The 23,577-nt window shown below is 42.6% G+C and overlaps 1 protein-coding gene across 2 annotated transcripts in view; it reads right to left on the reverse strand.

The window, feature by feature from the left end:
• The window catches only part of SIRT2 (sirtuin 2), an 86,916-nt gene that overhangs the window by 54,160 nt on the left and 9,179 nt on the right, over positions 1 to 23,577 (reverse strand). For both annotated transcript variants that reach the window (XM_077481669.1, XM_077481670.1), the window contains exons 4-9: positions 12,973 to 13,083; positions 8,791 to 8,832; positions 8,451 to 8,557; positions 6,219 to 6,275; positions 2,642 to 2,710; positions 2,322 to 2,451 (exon numbers count right to left, since the gene is read on the reverse strand). In XM_077481669.1, coding sequence (XP_077337795.1) covers positions 2,322 to 2,451; positions 2,642 to 2,710; positions 6,219 to 6,275; positions 8,451 to 8,557; positions 8,791 to 8,832; positions 12,973 to 13,083 — 516 coding nt within the window. The remainder of the gene's footprint in view (positions 1 to 2,321; positions 2,452 to 2,641; positions 2,711 to 6,218; positions 6,276 to 8,450; positions 8,558 to 8,790; positions 8,833 to 12,972; positions 13,084 to 23,577) is intronic.

Consider the following 23,577-nt stretch of genomic DNA (forward strand, 5'->3'; position numbering starts at 1 on the left):
TCTATTTGTGGGTAAAAATGTTGTTTGGGTACAGCGCCACATGACCATGCAATTGTCAGTTAAAGCAACGCAGTGCCGTTACGCAAAAAATGGACTGGTCATTAAGGGGGAAAACCCTTCAGGGGCTGAAGTGGTTAAAACAGTTTATTGATATAAATTATCTATTTTTACTCTGTATCCCAAAGGTTGCTTTTATTTTTATTTTCAACATATGACCAGCAGCAGAGGAATAGAAGCATCATAGAAAACCGATTCTGCCCAGATTATGGTGCATTTTCAACTTAATTTAGGTGTGCTTAACCACTTAAGGACCGCCTCCTGCACATATACGTCGGCAGAATGGCACGGCTGGGCACAAGCACGTACAGGTACGTTGCTCTTTAAGTGCCCAGCCGTGGGTAGGGAGCGCGCTGCCGGCGGTCCTGAGCTCCGTGACCATGGCCGAGTGACCAGCGGACCCGATCGCCGTTGGTGCCCCATGATCGGGTCACAAAGCTGAAGAACGAGGAGACATCTGTGTAAACAAACCTCTTCCCGTGCTTCCTACTGTGGCTGTCAATGATCGTCTGTTCCCTTTTATAGGGAAAGATGATCAGTGAGGTCACATGCCAGGCCACGCCCCCTACAATTAAAAAAAACACAACGTCATACATAACCCCTACACTACCCCCTAGTGGTTAACTCCTTCACTGCCAGTGTAATTTACACAGGAATCAATGCATTTAAATAGCACTGATTGCTGTATAAAATGACGATGGTCCCAAAAATGTCCGCCATAATGTCGCAGTCACAATAAAAATCGCTGATCGCCGCCATTACTAGTAAAAAAATAAAATAAAAATTAATACGTATTGTATACGTAATACGTATTGGCCTAAACTGAGGAAAAAATATGTTTTTAATATATTTTTTGGGGATATTTATTATAGTAAAAAATATTGCATTTATTTTCAAAATTGTCGCTCTATTTTTGTTTATAGCGCAAAAAATAAAAACCGTAGAGGTGATCAAATACCTCCAAAAGAAAGCTCTAGTTGTGGGGAAAAAAAAGGACGCCAATTTTGTTTGGGAGCCACGTTCCACGAAATTGTCAGTTAAAGCGACGCAGTGCCAAATCGCAAAAAGGGGCTTGGTCCTTTGGCTGCAAATTGGTCCGGGGCTTAAGTGGGTAAAGCAAAACGAAATGAAGTCCTGCTAGAGCACTTCTGGCTGGCCCCTTTTGCAGGTATAGCTATGTAAAACATTAAAAATCAGTTTCTATACCGTTTAAAATCCAGCAATACACGGTGTTCATCCTGCCCCGCACATGCTCAGTTGCTCTCCCATTTTAGGCACGTTTAGGCACTGCCGAGTTTGTAGAGTCTGATCTACTGACAGCCTTAAGGCTAGGTTCACACCGTAGCGATGCGGGAATGCCGCAAATCCGCGGCGTTTTCCCGCATCGCATGCCTCCCGCCGGCAGTTCACACTGCCCTATGCGGACTGCTGGGAGTGTCAATAAAATCTTAATGACACCCCCAGATCCGTCCGCATATCGCAGTGCGATCTGCACACTCGGACAGGAATCGGATCGCATGGTGTGAACACCCATGCGATCCGATTCTGCTGCGGACCAAAAAAAGGGTCCCGTGCGAGTTTGCGGCGGGTGCGATGCGAATTCAGCCATACTATCTGTATGGCTGAACTCGCATCGCTACAGAGATCGGATGTGATTTGCACTGCAGTGCGGTGCGAATCACATCCGAATCTCCCACCCGCAGCAGTGTGAACCCAGCCTAAAGCGGAATTAAACCCTTCTATCCTTTATAGCCAAGGAAGCTGCTTCTTTTTGAAATTGCAACTGTCATGGTGCTGGATATGTGATCATTATGACACCAGCCATTTGATGATTTGACAGTTTGGTTGAGGAAACAAGCAAATGTGACAGTTAGCAATTCCAGCATTTCAGGAATGTAACTGCTTTTTGAAACCATTAAAATAGATGGTTTACTTCCACTTTATGATTTACTGCTGTTCATGGTCTCTAGGCTTCAGCAAAATGGCAACCTCCAGCAAGAAGAAACAAGAAAAACGCTGGAGGCAGTTAACACACAAATTTTGGTAGCATAATTAATGTGGAACGTATGTTCCCTGCTAAAGAACATTCTTTTTTATCAAGTTGTTATTGGTGAAGTTCTGCTTTAAGAAACGTTGAGTACATTTTAAGGAATCCCATTACCACTGACCAACTGATTAACTTGCTGTTGGCCCATTCAAACAAATGTAACTTGTCAGATACTGATTTTATTATGAAAAGTAAACAAAGAAAATCTGGATGATACCTTTCATCCAAGAAAGGGGATACTCTTCTCTACAAAATGTTCCAACACAGTGAGAGGTGTGGAAAGTTCCATGAGCCTCTACCAAGTCATCAGAAGAGAGACCGGCTACCCGTTCGAGTGTATCTATGTTCTAAGAAGAAAACAGGATATTGGAAAATGTTCCAAAATAGTAAGATGACAAAAAAAAAAAAAAAAACAATAATACTGAATGGTGTGATTTTTCATTACATTAACATTATAATTTATATTGTTTAATCAATATCTCCAGTTATGTAATTATTTCCCAACTGTGTCAATCAAAGGAGCACAAGCAGTAATACCTGAGTGTAGCACCGAAGTAACATTCCCTTTTCTTTCATCAGACGCATAAAATAATGACAAATAGTTGGCTGCAAAAAAGAAAGAAACATCAATAATAAATTCACGAATCTGGGTTTTTATTTTATGCAATATAAGTAAAAATTTTGAAAAAGAAAAAACAATATTTTTACTTATTGTTCTAAAATATATCCAATAAAAAAAAAAAAAAAAAAGTATTGATACATTTTGACCAAAATGTATTCTGGTGCATGTTTTTGATAAAAAAAAAAAAAAACACACAAAATCCCAATAAGTGTATATTGATTGGTTTGCGTGAAAGTTATGGCACATAGAAACTATAGTTTATATACTGGAAGTGTTATTTTTTTTTTTTATACTACTAATGGTGGCGACGATCGACCAATAATACGACGGCGATGGGCAATCTGAAAAAACTGATGCTGGGGGAACTGAATAACTGACACTGACAATACCAGTGACACTAATACAGTGATCCGTTCTAAAACTATGTGCGGTCACTGTACTAATGACACTGGCTGGAAAGGGGTTAACATCTTGAGAGATCAAGTGGTTAAATGTGTGCCTAACTATGTGTAATGTATGTACAGTGTGCTGCTTTTACTACTAGATTTCAGTTACTGCTTTGCAGATCCTTGCTTTGCAGAGCGCTCCTTCTGTACAGAGTTCTGTGTTGTTTACCAACACAGAGCTCTGGGCTATAATTGCACACAGCCAATCAGCATGTCCCAGCCGTGAATTATTGGCCCGGATTTGCTGACAGGCTCCCGCTGTGCACAGCGGGTGCTGGGCAGGGGGTGCTCATGTGCGTGTCCTAAACCCAGAAGTAGGCAGTGACGTACAGGTACATGGCTTTGCCAGCATTGGCCGCAGTACACTGTGGAGAGGCAGGCTGGCACTAAGTGGTTAAAGGATAAGTTCACCTTTCGGAACATCTCACTGCATCGCTGTCGCAATTTGAAAAGAAAGCAAATGCCTGTGCATACAAGGTACGAGCAGACAGATAAACTGCCAGTCTGCAAGAGACTGACACAGCACCCTTAATCTGCTGATCAGGGGTGCAATGCTTTACAGGCTCCTAGAGAAAGAAATTTAATAAATGAAATGGTCAGTAAATAAGTATATTTATAAATATTATAATAGTAATTTCTGTGAATTCTGGTGCATGTAAATGTACCAATTGGTGCTTGCTGGGAGCCTCAGTCGCTTTCCCGCAAAGTCTATGGCAGGCTGCAGTTGGACAGGGCTGAACAATGTACCAAGTGGCACGTGCTTTTGGGGGCTTGTGCCTTCAGGGATTGTTAATCTTATATATTGTAGTCTCACTTTTGAAGTAAGATAAAGGTTATTATTTTTCCTCTTTATTTTTTCTTGGCAACGATGGCGTTGACTTTTTAAGCCATGACTGGAGGTTATTGTGTAAATGTTCTCTGAATGACGAATTGTCATTTGATTGATGCCAAACATTGCAGCCCTCTTTACTATACCATACATGCTATTTATTTATACATAGCAAAATAATACATTTTATTATTAGAATTTTTTTTTATATCTACTGCACAGGTATTACCTGTCTGACCACCATTAAGTTCACATGCCGCTACCTTGCAGTTACTATATTTGGCCGTGACTGCCACCTGACAGCTATTTCCTGAATGCAGTGGTTATTTAATTCACTATGTGGTCTAACAGGATTGTCTCATTTTGACGTTTGGACCGCACTTCCCTCCAATTCAGGCTAAATCCAGCAGTGACGTTACTTCCTTTTTGATACAAGGTTATATTTATGTTTATTTTTTTCCTTATATCTGGAGATGGGGCTAGGACCACATGGGTGGGGGTTGTTTTTTTTGCACTTTCCCACCCTCAAAGATGCTCACTACATACCCTTTGTATATATGTTTTTCAACGTTAATGTATGTTTTTTTTATAGATGTACACTGTTCTCGACAAGGGAATGCCCCTGAAGAATGGACAAAATCCTGAAACGTGTCAGGCTTAATTTCTACCTAGCAGACAATACCAGTGTCATTCTGTAATCATTGTATTGTTTGATGTTGTTCTTAAATAGTCAATTGTAATGTTATACATTTATTGGCTTTTTACAATATTTAATAAATTACGTTTATTATAAATTAACAATTGTTTTTGTACTGATACCCAGTTGCCTTCAAAGTCGCAATCCTCTTTGGGGGACCTTTTCTCACAGGGATGAATGCTTGGAACACCTGACATGCAAAAGACTTTAAAAGGCTGCAGGGAGAAGGGCATGCTAAAATGCCAGGGATGGCACATAGCAGTAGATGCTCCCCTTATGAGAGAACAGTTACTAAAACCCATCTATCAAGTTGATATTAAGTTGTCATTCAGTAGAAAGATGTGGATCAACAGATGAAGCACGATTTCCCTTAAAATTGTTCCCGCTATAGATGCGGTCCCACCCATGCAAGTGTAATGTATGTCAGTATGTGTATTAAAATGCAGGCTAGTGGACAGATCAATGTGTAGAAGCATAGTGATTAGTTGTCAATGCTCAAGTAGGTGGCATGACTGATAATTGTGGTACTGCTACTCAGCCTGCTCGTATTGCTCGAGCAGTTCCACCTGTGATGTCACCACAGTAAACCAAAGTGGTACTGCAGCTGTCAATTGTGTCACAGGCCAGGGCATAGACAGCCAATAACCACACCTATACACACCGACTTTCAGGATCTGATTCTCAAGTATTTTAGGCCTAATTCATTCAGCCTGACCATGCCTGCAGGTATTCGCAGTGGTTCAAGTGTAATCAATAATGCTACAATTACCTGTGACTGATTGACCCTGGGCATACTGTCTGCATCCAGGATGGATCACCCGCCACTAATCGCTGCATGAGCAATTGCATGCAAACAGCTGTAAATAGCTATGGGTGCTTTTAGGCTCCAATTGCTTATAATGGGGCTTCCTACCCGAAGCTAATCACAGGGAACCCTGCTGAGTCTTCCATGGGTAATCGCAAATGACCCCATTCACAAAATGTGAATATGGCCTTACTGCAAGTTTACATGATTAGTTACAGGTGGAATTAAGTAACAGCTCCCAGCAAGCGCCATCTAAAACAATGCTACAAAATTTATGTACATCTTTCCGACAGGTACATGAATCAGTTGCAAGCAATGATATTTGTTGTATAAGTGTTCTTGCGCCAAACAGGCGTACAGAGTAAAATCTGCCTGTTTTTTCAGCATTGAGGACCCACAACTGCAGCGTAATTTAATACATTGGATATGTATTGCAGAATATGAGCACGCTGCTTTATTCACGTAAACCAATGGCACTTGTGTATTCATATGCACACATATGAAAAGATTTTTTCATAATATAAAATTTAACATTTTGAAAAAAAAGCTCTATTTGTAAAGCCACCAAAGCTTAATTTCTGATGTTATGGATCTTTACCAGCTTCCATGTTTTGCCCAAGAAAGGTCTTTTTAAAAAGTTAGGTTTCTGTGTCATAAAATCAGCATTTAGATTCTTTAACGTCATAAAATATTATATTAATATTCTTGTACTTACCTTGAATTGTCCGGGATACAGCTCTCGAGCCAGCGCAAAAAATGGTTCTGGATTTTGCTATAAAAAGAAGAACAGATCAACAGATTTATATATTTCCAATATCGTATATTATATAATTTTTTTATATATATCATACACACGCGCAACATATTATGCAACATTTTACAGAGTATTCTGTAATACTGAAATCCAATATCTCCCACAGGCCCATATTCTATATTCTCTAGAGGCAATTTTTTTTTTTTTATTCACCTAATGATGTACAGTGTACAGTGTACAGTGTGTGTGTGTGTGTGTGTGTGTACACTCTGCTTCATGCTGCTGTACTATTTCTTAAAAGTGACACTAAATGAAATCTCTATTTGCCAAAAATAATCCATACACATCCACTATTTAATCATCCTCTGAACTACCAAACCACTCAATTTCCTCCCCATTTCCATTTGTTTGGATTGAGCAGTGCACTTTGATTGCAGTTATGTGCACTCCTCTATTCACACTAGCAAACCAAAAGCCTATTGCCCCTAGTCCATCTTGAGAGTGAGCAAGAGTGGCTACATACAGTGGGACCATGCATAGCAAATTAAACATTTTTAAGAGAAGCAAAAAACACAGCAGCAAAAAAAAAAAAAAAAAAAAAAAGGTTTAGTGTCACTATTCAATATGTGCACTTCAAATCTATTATACTTTTCATTCCTTCTGTGTCCCTGCAGTGCAATCACAGGCAACAGTGCGTGTTGTACTAAGAAGCATTGCAGATGGTGACAAGGTGGCGAGCAGGCTCAAGGACACACAAATGCATAGTCTGTTTTTTTGGCCCTGCAGTTCTGCTCACAGCCAACAGCCAAAGTTTAACTCCTTAAAGCGTCTCCTGTATTTTGAACATGAGCAGCAGCTACACAGAGAGGTCCCAAATAGTACAATGCCTGTGTTTCAGCTATACTGTATGCAGCAGCTACACAATGAAGTGCCAATACTGACAGCTCCCTCATGCATATGAAAAAGTATGTACTACTGTGCACAGAAACCCCTCTCCCTGCATTAGTCTAAAACGGTTACTGTATTTCTAGCAACAGCAAGGGCTGCTCACAATCTGTAGAGAATCTGTCACTTTTTTTCTGCAGCCGTGCTGTGTCTTCAGAGTATGGTGTGCTTTAGCTTTATGCATTGTAGGAGTACATAAAATGCTTATGTAACAGCTGCTATAAAAAAAAAAAAACTAACAACTTCTAGGCACATGGTCAAATATTTTACTATGATGACCAGGATTTCTTTTTGGCAGCTATTAGGCATCAGGGAAAACTAGTTATATCAGCCACATAATGTTTATTTAACCACTTGCTTACTGGGCACTTAAACCCCCCTCCCGTCCAGACCAATTTTTAGCTTTCAGTGCTGTTGCACTTTGAATGACAATTGAGCAATCATACAACACTGTACCCAAATGTCATTTTTATCATTTTTTTCCCCCACAAATAGCTTTCTTTTGATGGTATTTGATCACTTGTGCGGTTAATATTTTTTGTTAAAAAAAAAAAAAGTAAAAATACTGAATAAAAATAAATAAAAAATGTATATATATATATATATATATATATATATATATATATATATATATATATATACACATACATATATACACATATATACACACACACACACACACACACACTTTTTTTTATATATTGTTATAAAATGTTGCAAACAGGTAATTTTTCTCCTTCATTGATGTACGCTGATGAGGTGGCGCTGATGAGGTGGCACTGATGGGTGGCAATAATGGGCACTGATCAGCACTGGTTGGTTACATTGATAGGCAGCACTGCTAGGAGGCACTGGTGGGCATTAAATTGCCTCTTCCTCTTCGGGACCGATGTCCCTTGCACATAAGCCATTAATCTGCTTTTTTTTCTCCTCACGCTGTCAGCGAGATGAGAAAAAAACAAAAGCGATTACCGAGCTTTTGTTTACATCATGTGATACAGCTGTCATTGGCTTACCTTTCATGTTGGTTCTATGCATAGAGTGATTTAAATGCTAAAATTTTCTAAATAAAAGAGCTCAAATAATAACAAATATTCCATGGAAAGACATCAAAAGTCACTTCAAAGTTTTTTAATTACTATGAAAGTGCTTACTCTACAATCAGTTACCTTTATTTTGCAAGCTACTGGTGTCCTTTTTTGCTTCATGTATATATACCTGTAATTATAAAATGCAACATGACCTTACCTTAAAGAATCCAATTTCAAATATGGCTTCAGGGTATGGCAAGTTGTATTTCTGAAGATTGGCATACAATCCACTGCCTGGTGAACGGAAGTCGGGGATTCCTGCAGCTTTAGAAGATCAATATACAATCACCGAGGACATTTACAACCTTTGTATTTTTTTTTTTGTAAAAGTACAAGTTACAGATGAAATCAAAAAGACACAGAGAGAGGCACAAGCATCATTACCCCCCCCATTTCATTTACATCACATAAGCCACCATATGCATTAGTGATATGATCACTAATGTGCTGGTGGATCATACAAAACACAAATAGAACACAGAAAGTAAAATACTTACATGTTGAGATACCTGCTCCAACCATAAATGCCACATTTTTGCCTGCAATGGAAAAAGAGCGGTTAAAAGTATATAATTTCAAAACAGTGTATACCAGCGGTAGCCCGTCCATAAGGGGCGTAGCCCCCCTAATCTCCATGCAGGGCACTTTTTTCTTGCAAAGCACATGATTAGAGTCGGAGGCTCCAATTGGCTTAAAAAAAGGGTGGGCTTGGGGCACAGAGCACCCACCCACTTGTGAAAATAGCAAATTAACAGTCGCTATTGTCTTCCTACTTCTCCTCCCGGCCAATCAGAACAGGAAACGGACCCTGAGATCGGATTCGCCGGTAGGAGAAGCCAGGGAAGCTGCCCGGGATCTGGATAGGGTAAGTGCAGAGCTGGCGGGCTTGCGAAAGGGACTGGCAAGCAGGGGCGGCGAACGGCCTGTGTGCGAGCGAGCCGGGATGGGCAGAGTGGGTGGTTTGTTTGCCCCCCCACCCAAAAATATGATGCACCAGTCGTCACTGGTGTATACCATTGCTTGGGAGACTGAAAAAAGAGGTATTTTAGCTTCAATAAATGACCTCAACAAACATATGTAGCAGGGATCTGGGATCCCTGGGATGTTGGCACATTAGTATAGACTCCTCCTCTTATTTATGAATTGTATTGTTTTAGCTTCAATGTATAACACAACTGGCCAATAATCTTATAGTAAAACCATAGGCAAAACTTTTTTTCCATTTTGGATAGAGTAAGGGAGGATTATAACCTCCGTTTTATTTTTTTGCCATCTGTGCCCCATTGTGGAGAATTACCTTCACTTCCTTCCCAATAAGCATATATTGATTGGTTTTGCGCAAAAGTTCTAGCATCTACAAACTATGGGATTTGAAAAAAATTTTTTACTAGTAATGGCGGAAATCAGTGATGTATAGTGGGACTGGAATATTGTGGCGGACAAATCAGACACCTGACACTTTTGATACTTTTTGGGGACCAGTGGCACAAATATAGTGATCAGTGCTAAAAAATATGCGCTGTCATGGTACTAATGACACTAGCTAGGAAGGGGATAACATCAGGGGCAATCAAAGGGTACCAGAAAAAAAAAAAGCTACCAGAAAAGATGTCTTAAACACATCTGAAGAAAAGGCACCCATCTTCCCAGGACACACTAGTGAAAAAACTGGGACATGTGTAGTAAGAGAGGTCTACAGTTTTATGTTTACCAGTGTCCAACTGTCCTGCAGGTGACAGCATACTCTGAAGGCTGCAGATTTTATGGGGTTGATTTTCTAAAATTCAAGAGTGCAAAATCTGGTGCAAAATTCACAGAAAGGGATTATCTAAGGATCTAAACATATCATATTTAATCGGCGTATAACATGCACTTTTTCCCCTTAAAATCAGGGGAAAAAAATCGAAGGGTAAGTGTTATACACTGATCCTCCGTGATTTCTGTGTGATTTTTTTGGGCTCTGGGCGGCTTTCAGCCGCCTTCGGCTCTTATCGCGGCTTTCGCCCACCTTCGGCCTTTCCTCATCGGCTTTTGGCCCTTCTCGGCGGCCGAAAACCGCAGAGAAGGGCCGAGAGTGGCCGAAAGCCACCCAGTACGGCCGAAGGTGGCCGAAAACTACCGGGCGCCGCCGAGATACAAAGGACATCTCGGCGGCGCCATTTTTAAAAATAAAAGCTGACAGCGATGCACAAGGCTGCAATGACAGACAGGCTGCAATAACGGACAGGCTGCAATAACGGACAGGCTGCATGACAAGGCTGCAATGCCGGACAGGCTGCATGACAAGGCTGCAATGCCGGACAGGCTGCATGACAAGGCTGCAATGCCGGACAGGCTGCATGACAAGGCTGCAATGACGGACAAGGCTGCAATGACGGACAGGCTGCGTGACAAGGCTGCAATGACGGACAGGCTGCGTGACAAGGCTGCAATGACGGACAGGCTGCGTGACAAGGCTGCAATGACGGACAGGCTGCAAATGACACTGACGAGGCTTCAGATGGACACTGATCAGGCTGCATTGATGGGCATTTAAATGTAAGTTTTTTTCCTTAAATTTCCCTCCTAAACTTGGGGTGCGTGTTATACGCCGATAAATACGGTAAGTCATAAATGAGTGCAGGACACATATGGCCATAAATATAAAAAGGTAGCAGAATGGTACAAAAGAGTACACTATAAAATATGCTATTACAATAACACAGTAAAGTATCCAATATCACAACAAATTTGAATGATTTGCTTTTTTTTAGTTAAAGTGGAGGGCCACCCTGAAAACACATTTCACCTTATCCTCTCCCTTTTAATGTCCTAAAAATCATTCTGACAAAAAAAAAAATTATACTTATCTGGAACACCCTGTTGCTATGCAGAATCTGCTAATCTGCCTTGTTCCTCTTCCGCGGTGATGTTTTTCTTTCCTTAGTTGCATTGCTTCATGGGAAATGAGTGTCATAGTTTCCCATGAGTCTGTGGGCTGGACTGTGCTGAAAGCACACAAGGTTTTGCCTTTGTTTATGTTTGTTGCCATCACAACGGGGTGGGACTTCCTACAACGCCGCCCGTTGTGATGACAACCTGTGGGGTTGACGGCGGCGTTACTGCGCATGCGCGAGATCGGCGCTCGAACGGGCGGTCCATGTTGGTCCATCAGCAGCACCGTATCCCGGAAGAGGATGCCTGTGGGCTTCACATGCCCACAGGCAAAATGACAACGGGCAGCATGACTTTTTATAAGTTCTATTATGCGGAGAAAACGGACAGACAATGTATTTTAAAACCCAACAAGTGAGTGATCTAATTGACCATGTTAATGATTGTAATTTTGCAAAAAAAAAATAAAAAAAAATTTTGCAAACAGTGGAACCCTGCTTTAAAGCGGAGCTCCACCAAAAAGGCGACGTTCTGCTTTAAGGCATCCTCCCTAGTTCTAACAGGTACCCGCTCCCATTTCTGCTTGGTTCACCTAGTTCTCTCTCTTTATGATGACCCTTGGTCAGGTAATTTATTAAAAGTCGTCAGCTATAGGATTTGTAGCTGCTGACTAAAATTTTTTTTTTGTTACCAGACTGGACCACCTCTTTAAGCTATAACCACTTGATCTATAACCACTTGAGCTATAACCACTTTCTCGAGTTGTTCTAGAGCCACCCGATTACATTTACATGGTTTTTAAAGTGCCCCTGCCAGTTCCCCAAGTTCTCCCATTCCACTGTTGAGCCCAGGACCACAGGAAACAGCTTCCCTTCAAGTATACAGAAGAAACTCTCATTCTCTCTTTCAATTAATGACCCCAGAAGCAACATGTATTATGTCACTTTCGAGTAACAGGTGTCATTCCTCAGCTAGTGTAGCTGAGAATGCAGCTATTCTAGCATGATCCGTGCTGGTTTAGTGGCATTGGAGTGCAGTAGAGACATTGGGAGTCTCCCAATGTCTCCACAAAGAGTACCTGTCACCCATCAATGCCTACACATAGGGGGTTTTCGACTCCCCTTGTGATGGCAAAAAAGAAAAAAAAAAAAAAAAAAAAAAAAACGCACACACGCACCATATAAAAAGCGCAGTGTAGGCCAAGCATGTGTATGCAAACAGTACACGTGCCACACATCTGAGGTATCATCACGAACATTGGAGTGAGAGCATAGGGTTTCCATCCATCTGGATTTTGTGGAGTGGATCAGATCAGGAGGGATCGGATGTCAGCAGACATGTCACCGCTGACATCCATCGCTCCACAGAGCTGTGTGGAGCGATCGTTCAGATCCATTGAAAAAACTGACAGGCGGATATGAACGGCCCGCATGTGTGAAAGAGCCTTAGTGCTAGTTAAAACCCTCCTTGTTTATACTAGAATTCAGGCAGCGAGAGAGCAGTGGTCCAATGCTCCTATGTGTTGGCAGCACAGGGTATTTTAACTTTTTTTTTTACTGTTTTTGCCACCAGCTATGTTATAGTGATAGAAAAGGAATGTGCATTTGGGCTTTAACTCTGCATTATAAAGGCAACTGGGGTCCTATTGTCCTCTATTGTGTATGAAAGACAAAAGGATCTACCCATAGTATAGGAAAGAGCAGGAGTAGTTAAGCTGTGAAATCCTTACCAAATATAAATATAATACAGTTTTTAAAATTGTTTCTAAAACATTATGACAAAAATCTTACTAATATGTAACTTACATTTTTCACTAAGCATGAATTTGCTTACTCCTTCAAGAGTTAGATCATCGAGGACTTTTTCTGGAGTGCCAATGCCCAGCGTCCGGGAAAAAAGATCACGCAGGAAATCCACTGAAACAAAACAGTAACTTGTTCAATCCCTCTGTAAAGTTTTGGAACCACAGATATGGTACAATTCAGGTATGTAAAGTAAAATAATGCTGGCTAAGTGGAGCGGTCAAAATGCCCTTATTTTTTAATGGGTTTACGCTTTCAAAGAGATAATAAAAAAATCTTCCATCATTTTTCAAAAGCTTTCCAAAATATTAACATCGAAATAGTTCTAATCATACCATAACTGCAAAATGCTTTAATATTTGATGTTTAAAAAAAAAGAAAACTGTTTTTTTAAACCTACGTTGATAAATGTATTAAATCAGTTTCTCGTGCAGATTATTTATTTAACTTAATTTTCACTGGACATTCAGGCAACACTTGGATTCAGTAGTCTTGCTCTAATTTATTTACACTAGCACTTCCATATAAAAACTCATAACTGATCATTTATGACTTTCTAAACAGTGCATGGTGAAATTTCAAAGAATTTGATCCTAACTTCCAGCTTAGTCTTGTTGTACCAGAGGTCTACCAAGGCTGTCTGACATGGTAGATACACTTACTAAACTTCAAGACAGCGTGAATCTCAAGGGTATGACTGGTCAAAGACTTGACGACCCTTTAATTTTGATTAAAGCTTTAACCCTTTGAATTGGTGAAACCATTTCTTATTTATATAATTTACTCTTATTATAGTTGCTACTATACTGTTTATTGCTTTGTGAGTGAACTATTACTACTACAGTTGAAAACACTGTTCTACCATGACAAAAAAAACAAAAAAGAAGAGTTTAAAGCGGAATTCCAGGAATTCAACTCCTTTGTAAAATGTGCAGGCACACTACGAGTTAAATCCAAGGAGCTGCATGACATCTCCTGGGCTTATCTCTATTATTTAGTTATGACTTATATATTGCACTCCCTGGAAGACAGCTATCACCATATTTCTGGAAGCCTGAGGCTGGTGCTTCAGGTCAAAGCTTCATCAACATTAGAGTCAGTGTAGCTGCTACATTTGCCCCTCCCCTCCTCCTGTCCTATCAAAGAAGCCTTTGTATTATGTGAACTCATTCACAAAACACAAAGGCTTCTCTGAATGGGCAGCAAAGTGTGTGCCTCTCTCCTGCAATAGGTGTTTGTGTATGCTCCGGCTGAGCCATAAACATGTTAGATATAAATAATAGAGGCAAGTTCAGAATATATTATCATGTGCCTCTTTCGACTTAACTCATACTAAGCCTACTTTTTTTTACAAAGTGGTTGAATTCCTGGAATTCAGCTTTAAATTGCATACAAAGCAACAGATTCACTTCATGGCTATCTTGCCAGTTTAATGTCCTCTGGGAGGAATCTGAAATGCCCAGTATTTCTTAGTACAAGAAGCCAGTGACTTATTCCATTTATGCTAGCCACATACATGTAAAATTTTGGACAATTCCAGCTGAACTGGCCAGAATTCAAGCCATGGGTTGCCCTGCTGGCACCATTTGGCTTGACAAACTTTGATTTAAAAATTGAGGGAGCCAGGTGAGAAATTTCTTGCCTGAACAGTGACTGCAGCCAATACCAGATACAAATGTAGTTTAGTATTCCGATAGGTGAGGGGGCAGCGGTTGTCAGACTATAATAGTCGTCAGGTGAGATTTCTCCATCCATGCTGTCTGGCATAGATGAACAAAATGGTTTCTCTTGTTCGGGCCCGCAGGAAAGAAGTATATTTATGTATGTCTATCCTTAGTTCTCAGCTCCATGGGGGATTTGACCTAATCAACTTGGTCAGAGCCAACCCAGAGCTTCTTCCATTTGTCCCTATAAGCAAACAGGACAGCAGAGAAAGGAAGGGAAGATAAGAAGGTATGAGGCGGCGGCGGCGGCGGGGGGGGGATGGGGCATAAAGTTAATTTGCTGCTTTGGGCTGCACTTACAGCTATATGATCTGTGCCACAGACTCTCCAGAGATTTGCAATTTTATTTTCATGAGGCTAGAGGGCACCCATTGCGTAACAGATGCTGAGTACATGCTTCTGATAGATAGATAGATAGATAGATATATATATATATATATATATATATATATATATATATATCTATCTATCTATCTATCTATGCCTGGGGGTACTGAATTGGGTAAAACCATCCCCGCAGAAGCAAAAGGGTTTACCAGCCTCTCTTATACAGCCTAGTATTTTTATTCACTTGAACTACAGGTACATCATTTTTTAGCTCCTCAAAAAATTTCTGCAAGGATATTTCCTGAAGCCTGTGCTATACAGCGAGGAAAGTAATTATTCGATCCCCTGCAGATTTTGTAAGTTTGCCTACAAAGAAATGAAGGGTCTATAATTTATCATAGATGTATTTTAAATGATAGAGACAGAATATCAACCAAAAGGAGAAAGAAAAAAAAAAAAAAAAAAAAAAAAAAACACACGATACACATGATACAAAATGTTATAAACTGAGTTGCAGTTCAGTGAGTAAAGCAAGTATTTGATCCCCAAGTACAACATGACTTAGTATTTGGTGGAGAAACCCTTGTTGGCAAGCACAGAGGTAAGACATTTCTTGTAGAAAGTGACCAGGTTTGCACATATCTCAGGAGGGATTTTGGTCCTAATGCATTCTATAGATTTTTTTTTATCCTAATGTATTCTATGTATTAAGATAAAAAAAAACTTCTGTGTGTAGCAGACCCCCTCATATTTACCTGAGCCCCATCTCTATCCAATAAACGTGCATGAGTGCCTCAGCCATCTGGGACTCTTCCTCCTGATTGGCTGAGACACAGCATCGGCTGAATGGACACACGGAGCAATTTTGTAAAGATTTTATTATCTTTTCAAGTGACAACACTGAAGAAAGTAGTGAGTATACAGCTTGTATAACAGTGTAAATTTGCTGTTACCTCAAAATAACTCAATACACAGCCCTTAATGATTAATGTCTAAACCGCTGACAACAAGAGTGAGTACACCCCTAAGTGTAAATGTCCAAATTGGGCCCAAGGTGTCAATATTTTGTCGTGCCACCATTATTTTCCAGCACTGCCTTAAAGAGGAAGTAAACCCTGATGAGTTTACTTCCTCTTTCATTCCCTGCAAAGGTAAAGCATAATGGACTACTATGCATCGCATAGTAGTCCATTATGTGTCACTTACCTGACACAAGAGCCAAAGTCACCGCTGTCCCCTGTAGTCCGGCGCATCCATCTTCTCGGTGGGTCTCGCTGCTCCGCCGCTGTCATTCGGCGAAGCCGCGATGACGTCACTCCCGCGCACGCGCACAGGAGCCGCCACTCAGTGCGCCTGCGCGCTGCTGTCTATGGCGCATGCACCGTAGACAGCGGTGCCTGTCTTTCGCCAAATATCTCCTAAACCATGTAGGTTTAGAAGATATTTCTAGGACCTACAGGTAAGCCTTAATCTAGGCTTACCTGTAGGTCAAAGTGGTTTGTAAGGGTTTACAACCACTTTAACCCACTTGGGCATGGAGTTCACCAGAGTTTTACAGGTTGCCACTGGAGTCCTCTTCCACTCCTCCACAACAACATCACAGAGCTGATGGATGTTGGAGACCTTGCGCTCCTCCACCCTCTGTTTGAGGATGCCCCACAGATGCTCAATATGGTTTAGGTCTGGAGACATGCTTGGCCAGTCCATCACCTTTGCCCTCAGCTTCTTTAGCAAGGCAGTGATTGTCTTGGAGGTGTGTTTGGGGTCTTTATGTTGGAATACTGCCCTGCGGCCCAGTCTCTGAAGGGAGGGAAGCATGCTCTGCTTCAGTAGGTCACAGTACAGGTTGGCATTCATGGTTCCCTCAATGAACTGTAGCTCCCCAGTGCCAGAAGCACTCGTGCAGGCCCAGACCATGACACTCCCACCACCATGCTTGACTGTAGGCAAGACACACTTGTCTTTGTACTCCTCACCTGGTTGCCTCCACACACGATTGACACCATCTGAACCAAATATGTTTATCTTGGTCTCATCAGGCCACGGTTCCAGTAATCCATGTCCTTAGTCTGCTTGTCCTCAGCAAACTGTTTGCAAGATTTTTTTGTGCATCATCTTTAAAAGAGGCTTCCTTCTGGGACGACAGTCATGCAGACCAATTTGATGCAGTGTGCAGCATATGGTCTGAGCATTGACAGGCTGACCCCCCCCCCACCCCTTCAACCTCTGCAGCAATGCTGGCAGCACTGATATGTCTATTTCCCAAAGACAACCTCTGGATATGATGCGGAGAATGTGCACTCAATTTGTTTGGTTGACCATGGTGAGGCCTGATCTGAAAGGAACCTGCCCTGTTAAACCCCTGTATGGTCTTGGCCACTGTGCTGCAGTCAGTTTCTGGGTCTTGGCAATCTTCTTATAGCCTAGGCCATCTTTATATTGAGTAAAAATTCATTTTTTCAGATCCTCAGAGAGTTCTTTGTCATGAGATGCCATATTGAACTTCCAGTGACCAGTATGAGAGAGTGAGAGCGATAACACCAAATTTAACACACCAGCTCCCCATTCACACCTGTAACACTGTAACGAGTCACTTGACATCGGGGAGGAAAAATGTCCAAATAGGGCATAATTAGCCATTTTCACTTAGGGGTGTACTCAACTTTGTTGCCAGCGGTTTAGACATTAATGGCTGTGTGTTAAGATATTTTGAGGGGACAGCATATTTACAGTGTTATGCAGGCTGTACACGCACTATTAACATTGCAGCAAAGTGTAATTTCTTCAGTGTTATCACACAAACAAACCAGAAATGGTGTGATCTGTTATAACAAGGTGCATGCGTCTAATTCCTCATTGAGTCCCCCTGGCAAGAAGGAATTGAGGGAATATTATTCAGAAAGTCTCCCGCTGGCAGTAGTTTGAAGCGCTCCGCAGCAGGTAAACTTTCGGAGATGGCCTCTATGACCCACACCTTCAGGCCCTCGGTGGAATTTTGATGTTCAGTCAAAAAATGTCTTGGCATGCTGTGCTCATCACATCCCTGTTCGATGAGCGGCCTGTGCTTGCCAAACCATTGGCAGATGGGACAGATGGTTCTGTCAACATATAGGAGCCCACAAGGACAGATCAGACAGTATACTACATGATCACCGGAGCAATTGTGAAACCCATTTATAGGGTAAGCTTTTTTTTGTCCATACTGGACAAATTTACACATCATGCATAATTTCTTCTTGCATTGAAACATGCCCACTAGTGGGATCAGGGGGGTGTGGGTGGTGGGATCTGGCTTGGGTAAGAATACTGAAGATAGGTCATGGATGGGTCTTCCAGCATGACAATGACCCAAAACATACCGCCAAGGCAACAAAGGAATGAATCAAGAAAAAGCACATTAAGGTCATGGAGTGGCCTAGCCCAGACCAGATCTTAATCCTATAGAAAATTTATGGAGGGAGCTGAAATTTCGAGTTGCCAAGATCTATAAAGAAGAGTGGACCAAAATCCCTCCTGAGATGTGTCACTAACTACAAGAAACACCTTACCTTTGTGCTTGCCAACAAGGTTTCTCCACCAAGTGCTAAGTCATGTTTTGCTTGGGGATAAAATACTTATTTTACTCACTGAATTGCAACTCAATTTATAACATTTGTATCATGTGTTTTTTCAGAATTTTTCTTGATATTCTGTCTCTATCGTTTTTTTATACACATACCGTATATACTCGAGTATAGGCCGACCCGAATATAAGCCGAGGCCCCCAATTTACCCCCAAAAAAACTGGCAAACTTATTGACTCGTGTATAAGCCGAGGGTGAGACATGCCTGTCCATCCCTGTGTGTGTGTCCGTCCATCCCTGTGTGTCCGTCCGTCCCTGTGTGTCCGTCCATCCCTGTGTGTCCGTCCATCCATCCCTGTGTGTGTCCATCCATCCATCCATCCCTGTGTGTGTGTGTCTCCATCCATCCATCCATCCATCCCTGTGTGTGTCTCCATCCATCCATCCATCCATCCCTGTGTGTGTGTGTCTCCATCCATCCATCCATCCCTGTGTGTGTGTGTCTCCATCCATCCATCCATCCCTGTGTGTGTGTGTATCCATCCGTGTGTGTGTGTGTGTGTGTGTGTGTGTGTGTGTGTGTGTGTGTGTGTGTGTGTGTGTGTGTGTGTGTGTGTGTGTGTGTGTGTGTGTGTGTGTGTGTGTGTCCAGCCTACCTGTGTCCCGAGCCTTTGTCCCGAGCCTCCGTGTCGTGCCTTGCCTTCGTCCCGTCCCGTCCCGTCCCGTCCCGTGCCGTGCCGTGCCGTGCCGTGCCGTGCCGTGCCGTGCCGTGCTCTTCGTCGGCGGCCATTGTAAAATTCAAAAGCCGCGCCTCCTCCTTCGCCTGTGATAGGCGGAACACTGAATTTCCCAGCAGCCTGTGTTCCGCCTATCACAGACGTCGTATCATCCTCGTCCGTAGTACGAGGATGATACGACGTCCGTGATAGGCGGAACACAGGCTGCTGGGAAATTCAGTGTTCCGCCTATCACAGGCGAAGGCGGAGCCGGAGGCGCGGCTTTTGAATCAGAATGGCCGCTGTCTGTCTGCTCGACACGCTGATCGAGCGGGCAGACAGCGATGACTCGAGTATAAGCCGAGGGGGGCACTTTCAGCCTCAAAAAAGAGGCTGAAAATCTCGGCTTATACTCGAGTATATACGGTATAACAATTATGGACCCTTAATTTCTTTGTAAGTGGACAAACTTACAAAATCTGCAGGGGATCAAAAAATAGCTTACCTGTAAAATCCTTTTCTTGGTGTACATCATGGGACACAAAGCAGCATAGTAATAACTATGTGGTATATAGGCCACCTTCAGGTGATAGATACTGGCACACGAAGTTCACTCCCTATATAACCCCTCCCACACTGGGAGTACCTCAGTTTTTGTAGCAAAGCAATATACATAAATCCCAGAAAGAGGGGAGGGACCTCTGTGTCCTGTGATGTACTCCAAGAAAAGGATTTTTACAGGTAAACGGTTATAAAAATCCTATTTTCTTTATCCTACAACACAGGACACAGAGCAGCATAGTAATAACTATGTGGGATGTTCCAGAGCAATGCTATTTAAGGGGAGGGAGGAACAGCAAGTAGGGCGCCAACAGACTCGAGGACCTATACTGCTGCCTGCCACAAAGGTGATATCCTCATGCCTTTTTACATCCACCTTATAGAATCTAGTGAATGTATGGACTGAAGACCAAGTTGCGGCCTTGCAACTTGATCTGATCTGAGTCATGGAGGCTTTGTAAATGTACTGCCCAAGAAGCACTAACTGCTCTGGTAAAGTGCGCCTTGACAAGGTGGAATCTTACCTTTTAAACCATAGGCCTGAATTATTACTTGCCAAATCCACTTAGAAATAGTAGATTTCAATGCTGCCTGTCCTTTCCTAAGACCTTCTGGCAGCACAAATAAGACATCAGTCTTCCGGCTCTGAGCAGTCGTCTTCAAATAGACCTTGATTGCTTGACCAGGGTTCTGGAAAAATGGACGGTAGGATAATATCTTGGTTCAGGTGAAAACCTGACACCACTTTAGGCAGAAAATTTGGATGAGGACACAACACGACCATGCCCTTGTGAATAATTAAATAATTCTTTACAGGAAAGAGCAATCAACTCCGATACCCTTCTTGCAGAGGCTATAGCAACCAGAAACACAAATTTCTTTGTCAGAAGGACCAAGGGAGTATGCTGCATCGGTTCAAAAGGCTGTTTTTTCAATACCGACAAAACTAAGATTAAGTCCCAAGGGTTCAAAGGCGATCTAACTGGCGGATTAAGCCGCGTTACTCCGTGCATAAAACCCCGGACCAAAAGAATGCGAAGCAAAATAAAGCCGAGACTTGACCCTTGATAGTACTCAAGGCCAGCTTCGTCTCTAACCCTAACTGTAGAAAGGCAAAAATCTTACCTATGCTATATTTCCGAGGTTGCCAACCCTTGGATTCACACCAGAAAACATAAGCCCCCCAGACTAATATATGATTTTGGAAGCCGGCTTCCTTGCATTAATCAGGGTAGAAATTACCGACCCAGAGAGCCCACGCTTCTTCAGAATGTGAGCTTCAATAGCCAAGCCATTAAACTTAGAGTTTGTAAGGTAGGATGGAATATTGGCCCCTGTGAGAGTAGGTCTGGACATGGTGGAAGAGTCCATGGGCCCCCTACCGCCATCTTTATGATCTCTGCATACCAGGACCTTCTGGGCCATGCTGGGGCTACAAGAATCAAAGGCTTTCTTTCCAGCTTGATCCTGCAAAGAAGCCATGGCAGCAACTGAATAGGGGGAATGCATAAATCAGTGAGAGCTGATCCCATGGGGTCACCAATGCATCTCATCCACATGCAAGTGGATCCCTTGTCCTTGACACAAAGATATCCAATTTCTTGTTAAACCTGGACACCAAAAGATCTGCGTCCGGGATCCCACATCTTTGGCATATAGCCAGAAAGATGTCTGGGTGAAGAGACCATTCCCCTAGGAACAGCTGCTGGTGACTCAAGTAGTCAATGCTCTATCCCTGGAATGAAGATTGCCGATAGGCAAGGTACGTGCTTTTCTGCCCAAGCTAAAATATGGTTCATCTCTCTATGGGCTGACTTCTGGTGCCGCCTTGGTGATTGATATAGGCCACAGCTGTGGCACTGTCAGAATGGAGCCTGACAGGACAATCCCACAACCTGAACATCCAGGCCTTCAGAGCCAAGTGTGCTGCCTGAATCTCTAGAATGCTGATGGGCAAGGCCCTTTCGGTTCTGGACCACCGTCCCCGAACAGTTGCTTTTTCCAGCACTGCTCCCCAACCTGAAAGGCTGGCATCTGACGTTACCACTTTCCAGGTAACTGGTATGAAAGATTTTCCCTTCTGCAGATTCTTGGTTATCCACCAAGAATTGAGGCTCTGGTCCACCTTTGGGGTCAGACGCACTGGAAAATCTAGAGCTTGGACCTTTTTGTACCAAGCACAAAGGATACTGTTTTGCAACAGTCTTGAATGGTACTGGGCATAGGGAACCGCTTCAAATGAAGCCACCATCTTTCCTAATAACCTCATGCAAAGGCGAATGGAGGGATCTTTCTTCATCCCCGACTACCTGCACCAGTTTCCTTATGGCGCTGATCTTTTGCCTGGGGCAAAAACACCGTTATCTGGGCTGTGTCTATGATCAGACCTAAATACTCCTTTTTAGTGGCTTTAAGGAAGACTTCTCTAGGTTGAGAATCCAACCTAGGCTTTCCAGGTTGTTTAACTGTGCTGACCACACTTTGTTCCAAGTGGGCAACCGACCGGTATACCAGAACTAGGTTGTCCAGGTATGCCATGACTGTTGTACCCTGCGCCCTTAGTCTGGCCAGAGGCGGAGCCAGAACCTTTTTAAATACCTGGGGTGCAGTAACTAGTCCGAAGAGCAAGGCTACAAACTGAAAATGGTGTTCTACCTCGAACCGCAGAAATTTATGGTGAACAGGGAATATAGGCACATGCAGCTATGCATCCTTGATATCGATAGATGCCAGGAGTTCTCCTCCTTGTAAGATGGAAACCACCAACCTGATCAACGCCATGCGATAGGAGTGGACATTCAGGAACCGATTCCGTTTTTTGAGATCTAGAATGGGTCTGACATCTCCATTTGGTTTTGGCACCGTGAAGAGGTTTGAATAAAACCCCAAACCTTGCTCCTCCATGGGGACCTCCATGATCACCCCTTGAGACAACAATCAGTCTAATACCAGAAACAGATTGCCTTTTCCCTGGACCTTTGGGAACGTTTTACCTCAGAAAACGAGGTGATGGGAACTTTCAGAACTCTAGTTTGTAACCTAGAGCTATTGTGGAGATGACCCATCTGTCCTGAATCTCTTCCTGCCAGACTTCTGAGAACTGCAGAAGTCTTCCCCCCACCCTGGCGAGTGGGGGCACCCCTTCATAATGAGACCTTATAATTCTGTTTTGTGGGCTTGTGCGCCCAGGACTTCTTTTGTCCCTGGGCTTGACCTTGAGGTTTACCTCTAGACCCCGATGGTGGAGGCCATCGCGACTGCCTAGGGGCTTATGCCCCTGGCCCTGGAGAGGAGGCCTATTTAAATGGAGGACATTTACTCCTTTTTTTAATGGCAAAAGGGTGCTTTTCCCACTTGAAATCATTTTGATATATTTGTCCAAATCATCCCCAAATAGCCAATCCCCATGAAAAGGAAACCCAGCCAAGAGCTTTTTGCAAGGTGCCTCGCCTGACCAATTTTTCAACCATAGGATCCTACGCATATACACTAGCACAAGCACAAGGCGTGACGCCTGGTGAATAGAATCCTTAATGGCGTCAATAGCAAAACATAATGCCCTAGGCAGTTCGGGTAAGTCTCAGGCCTGTTGATCAGGGATCACCTTGAGGGCCTGTTTAAACTGGTCCTTTATGGACTGACAAATGCCTATTGCAGCCACTGCAGGCTGCGTTACTGCACCTGCCAAAAAGAGGATTTCAACAGGAATTCCAATCT

Source organism: Lithobates pipiens, unplaced genomic scaffold (assembly GCF_037356315.1).
Source record: "Lithobates pipiens isolate NorthernLeopardFrog02 unplaced genomic scaffold, aLitPip1_a1.2 Scaffold_16, whole genome shotgun sequence".
Classification (NCBI taxonomy): Eukaryota; Metazoa; Chordata; class Amphibia; order Anura; family Ranidae; genus Lithobates; species Lithobates pipiens.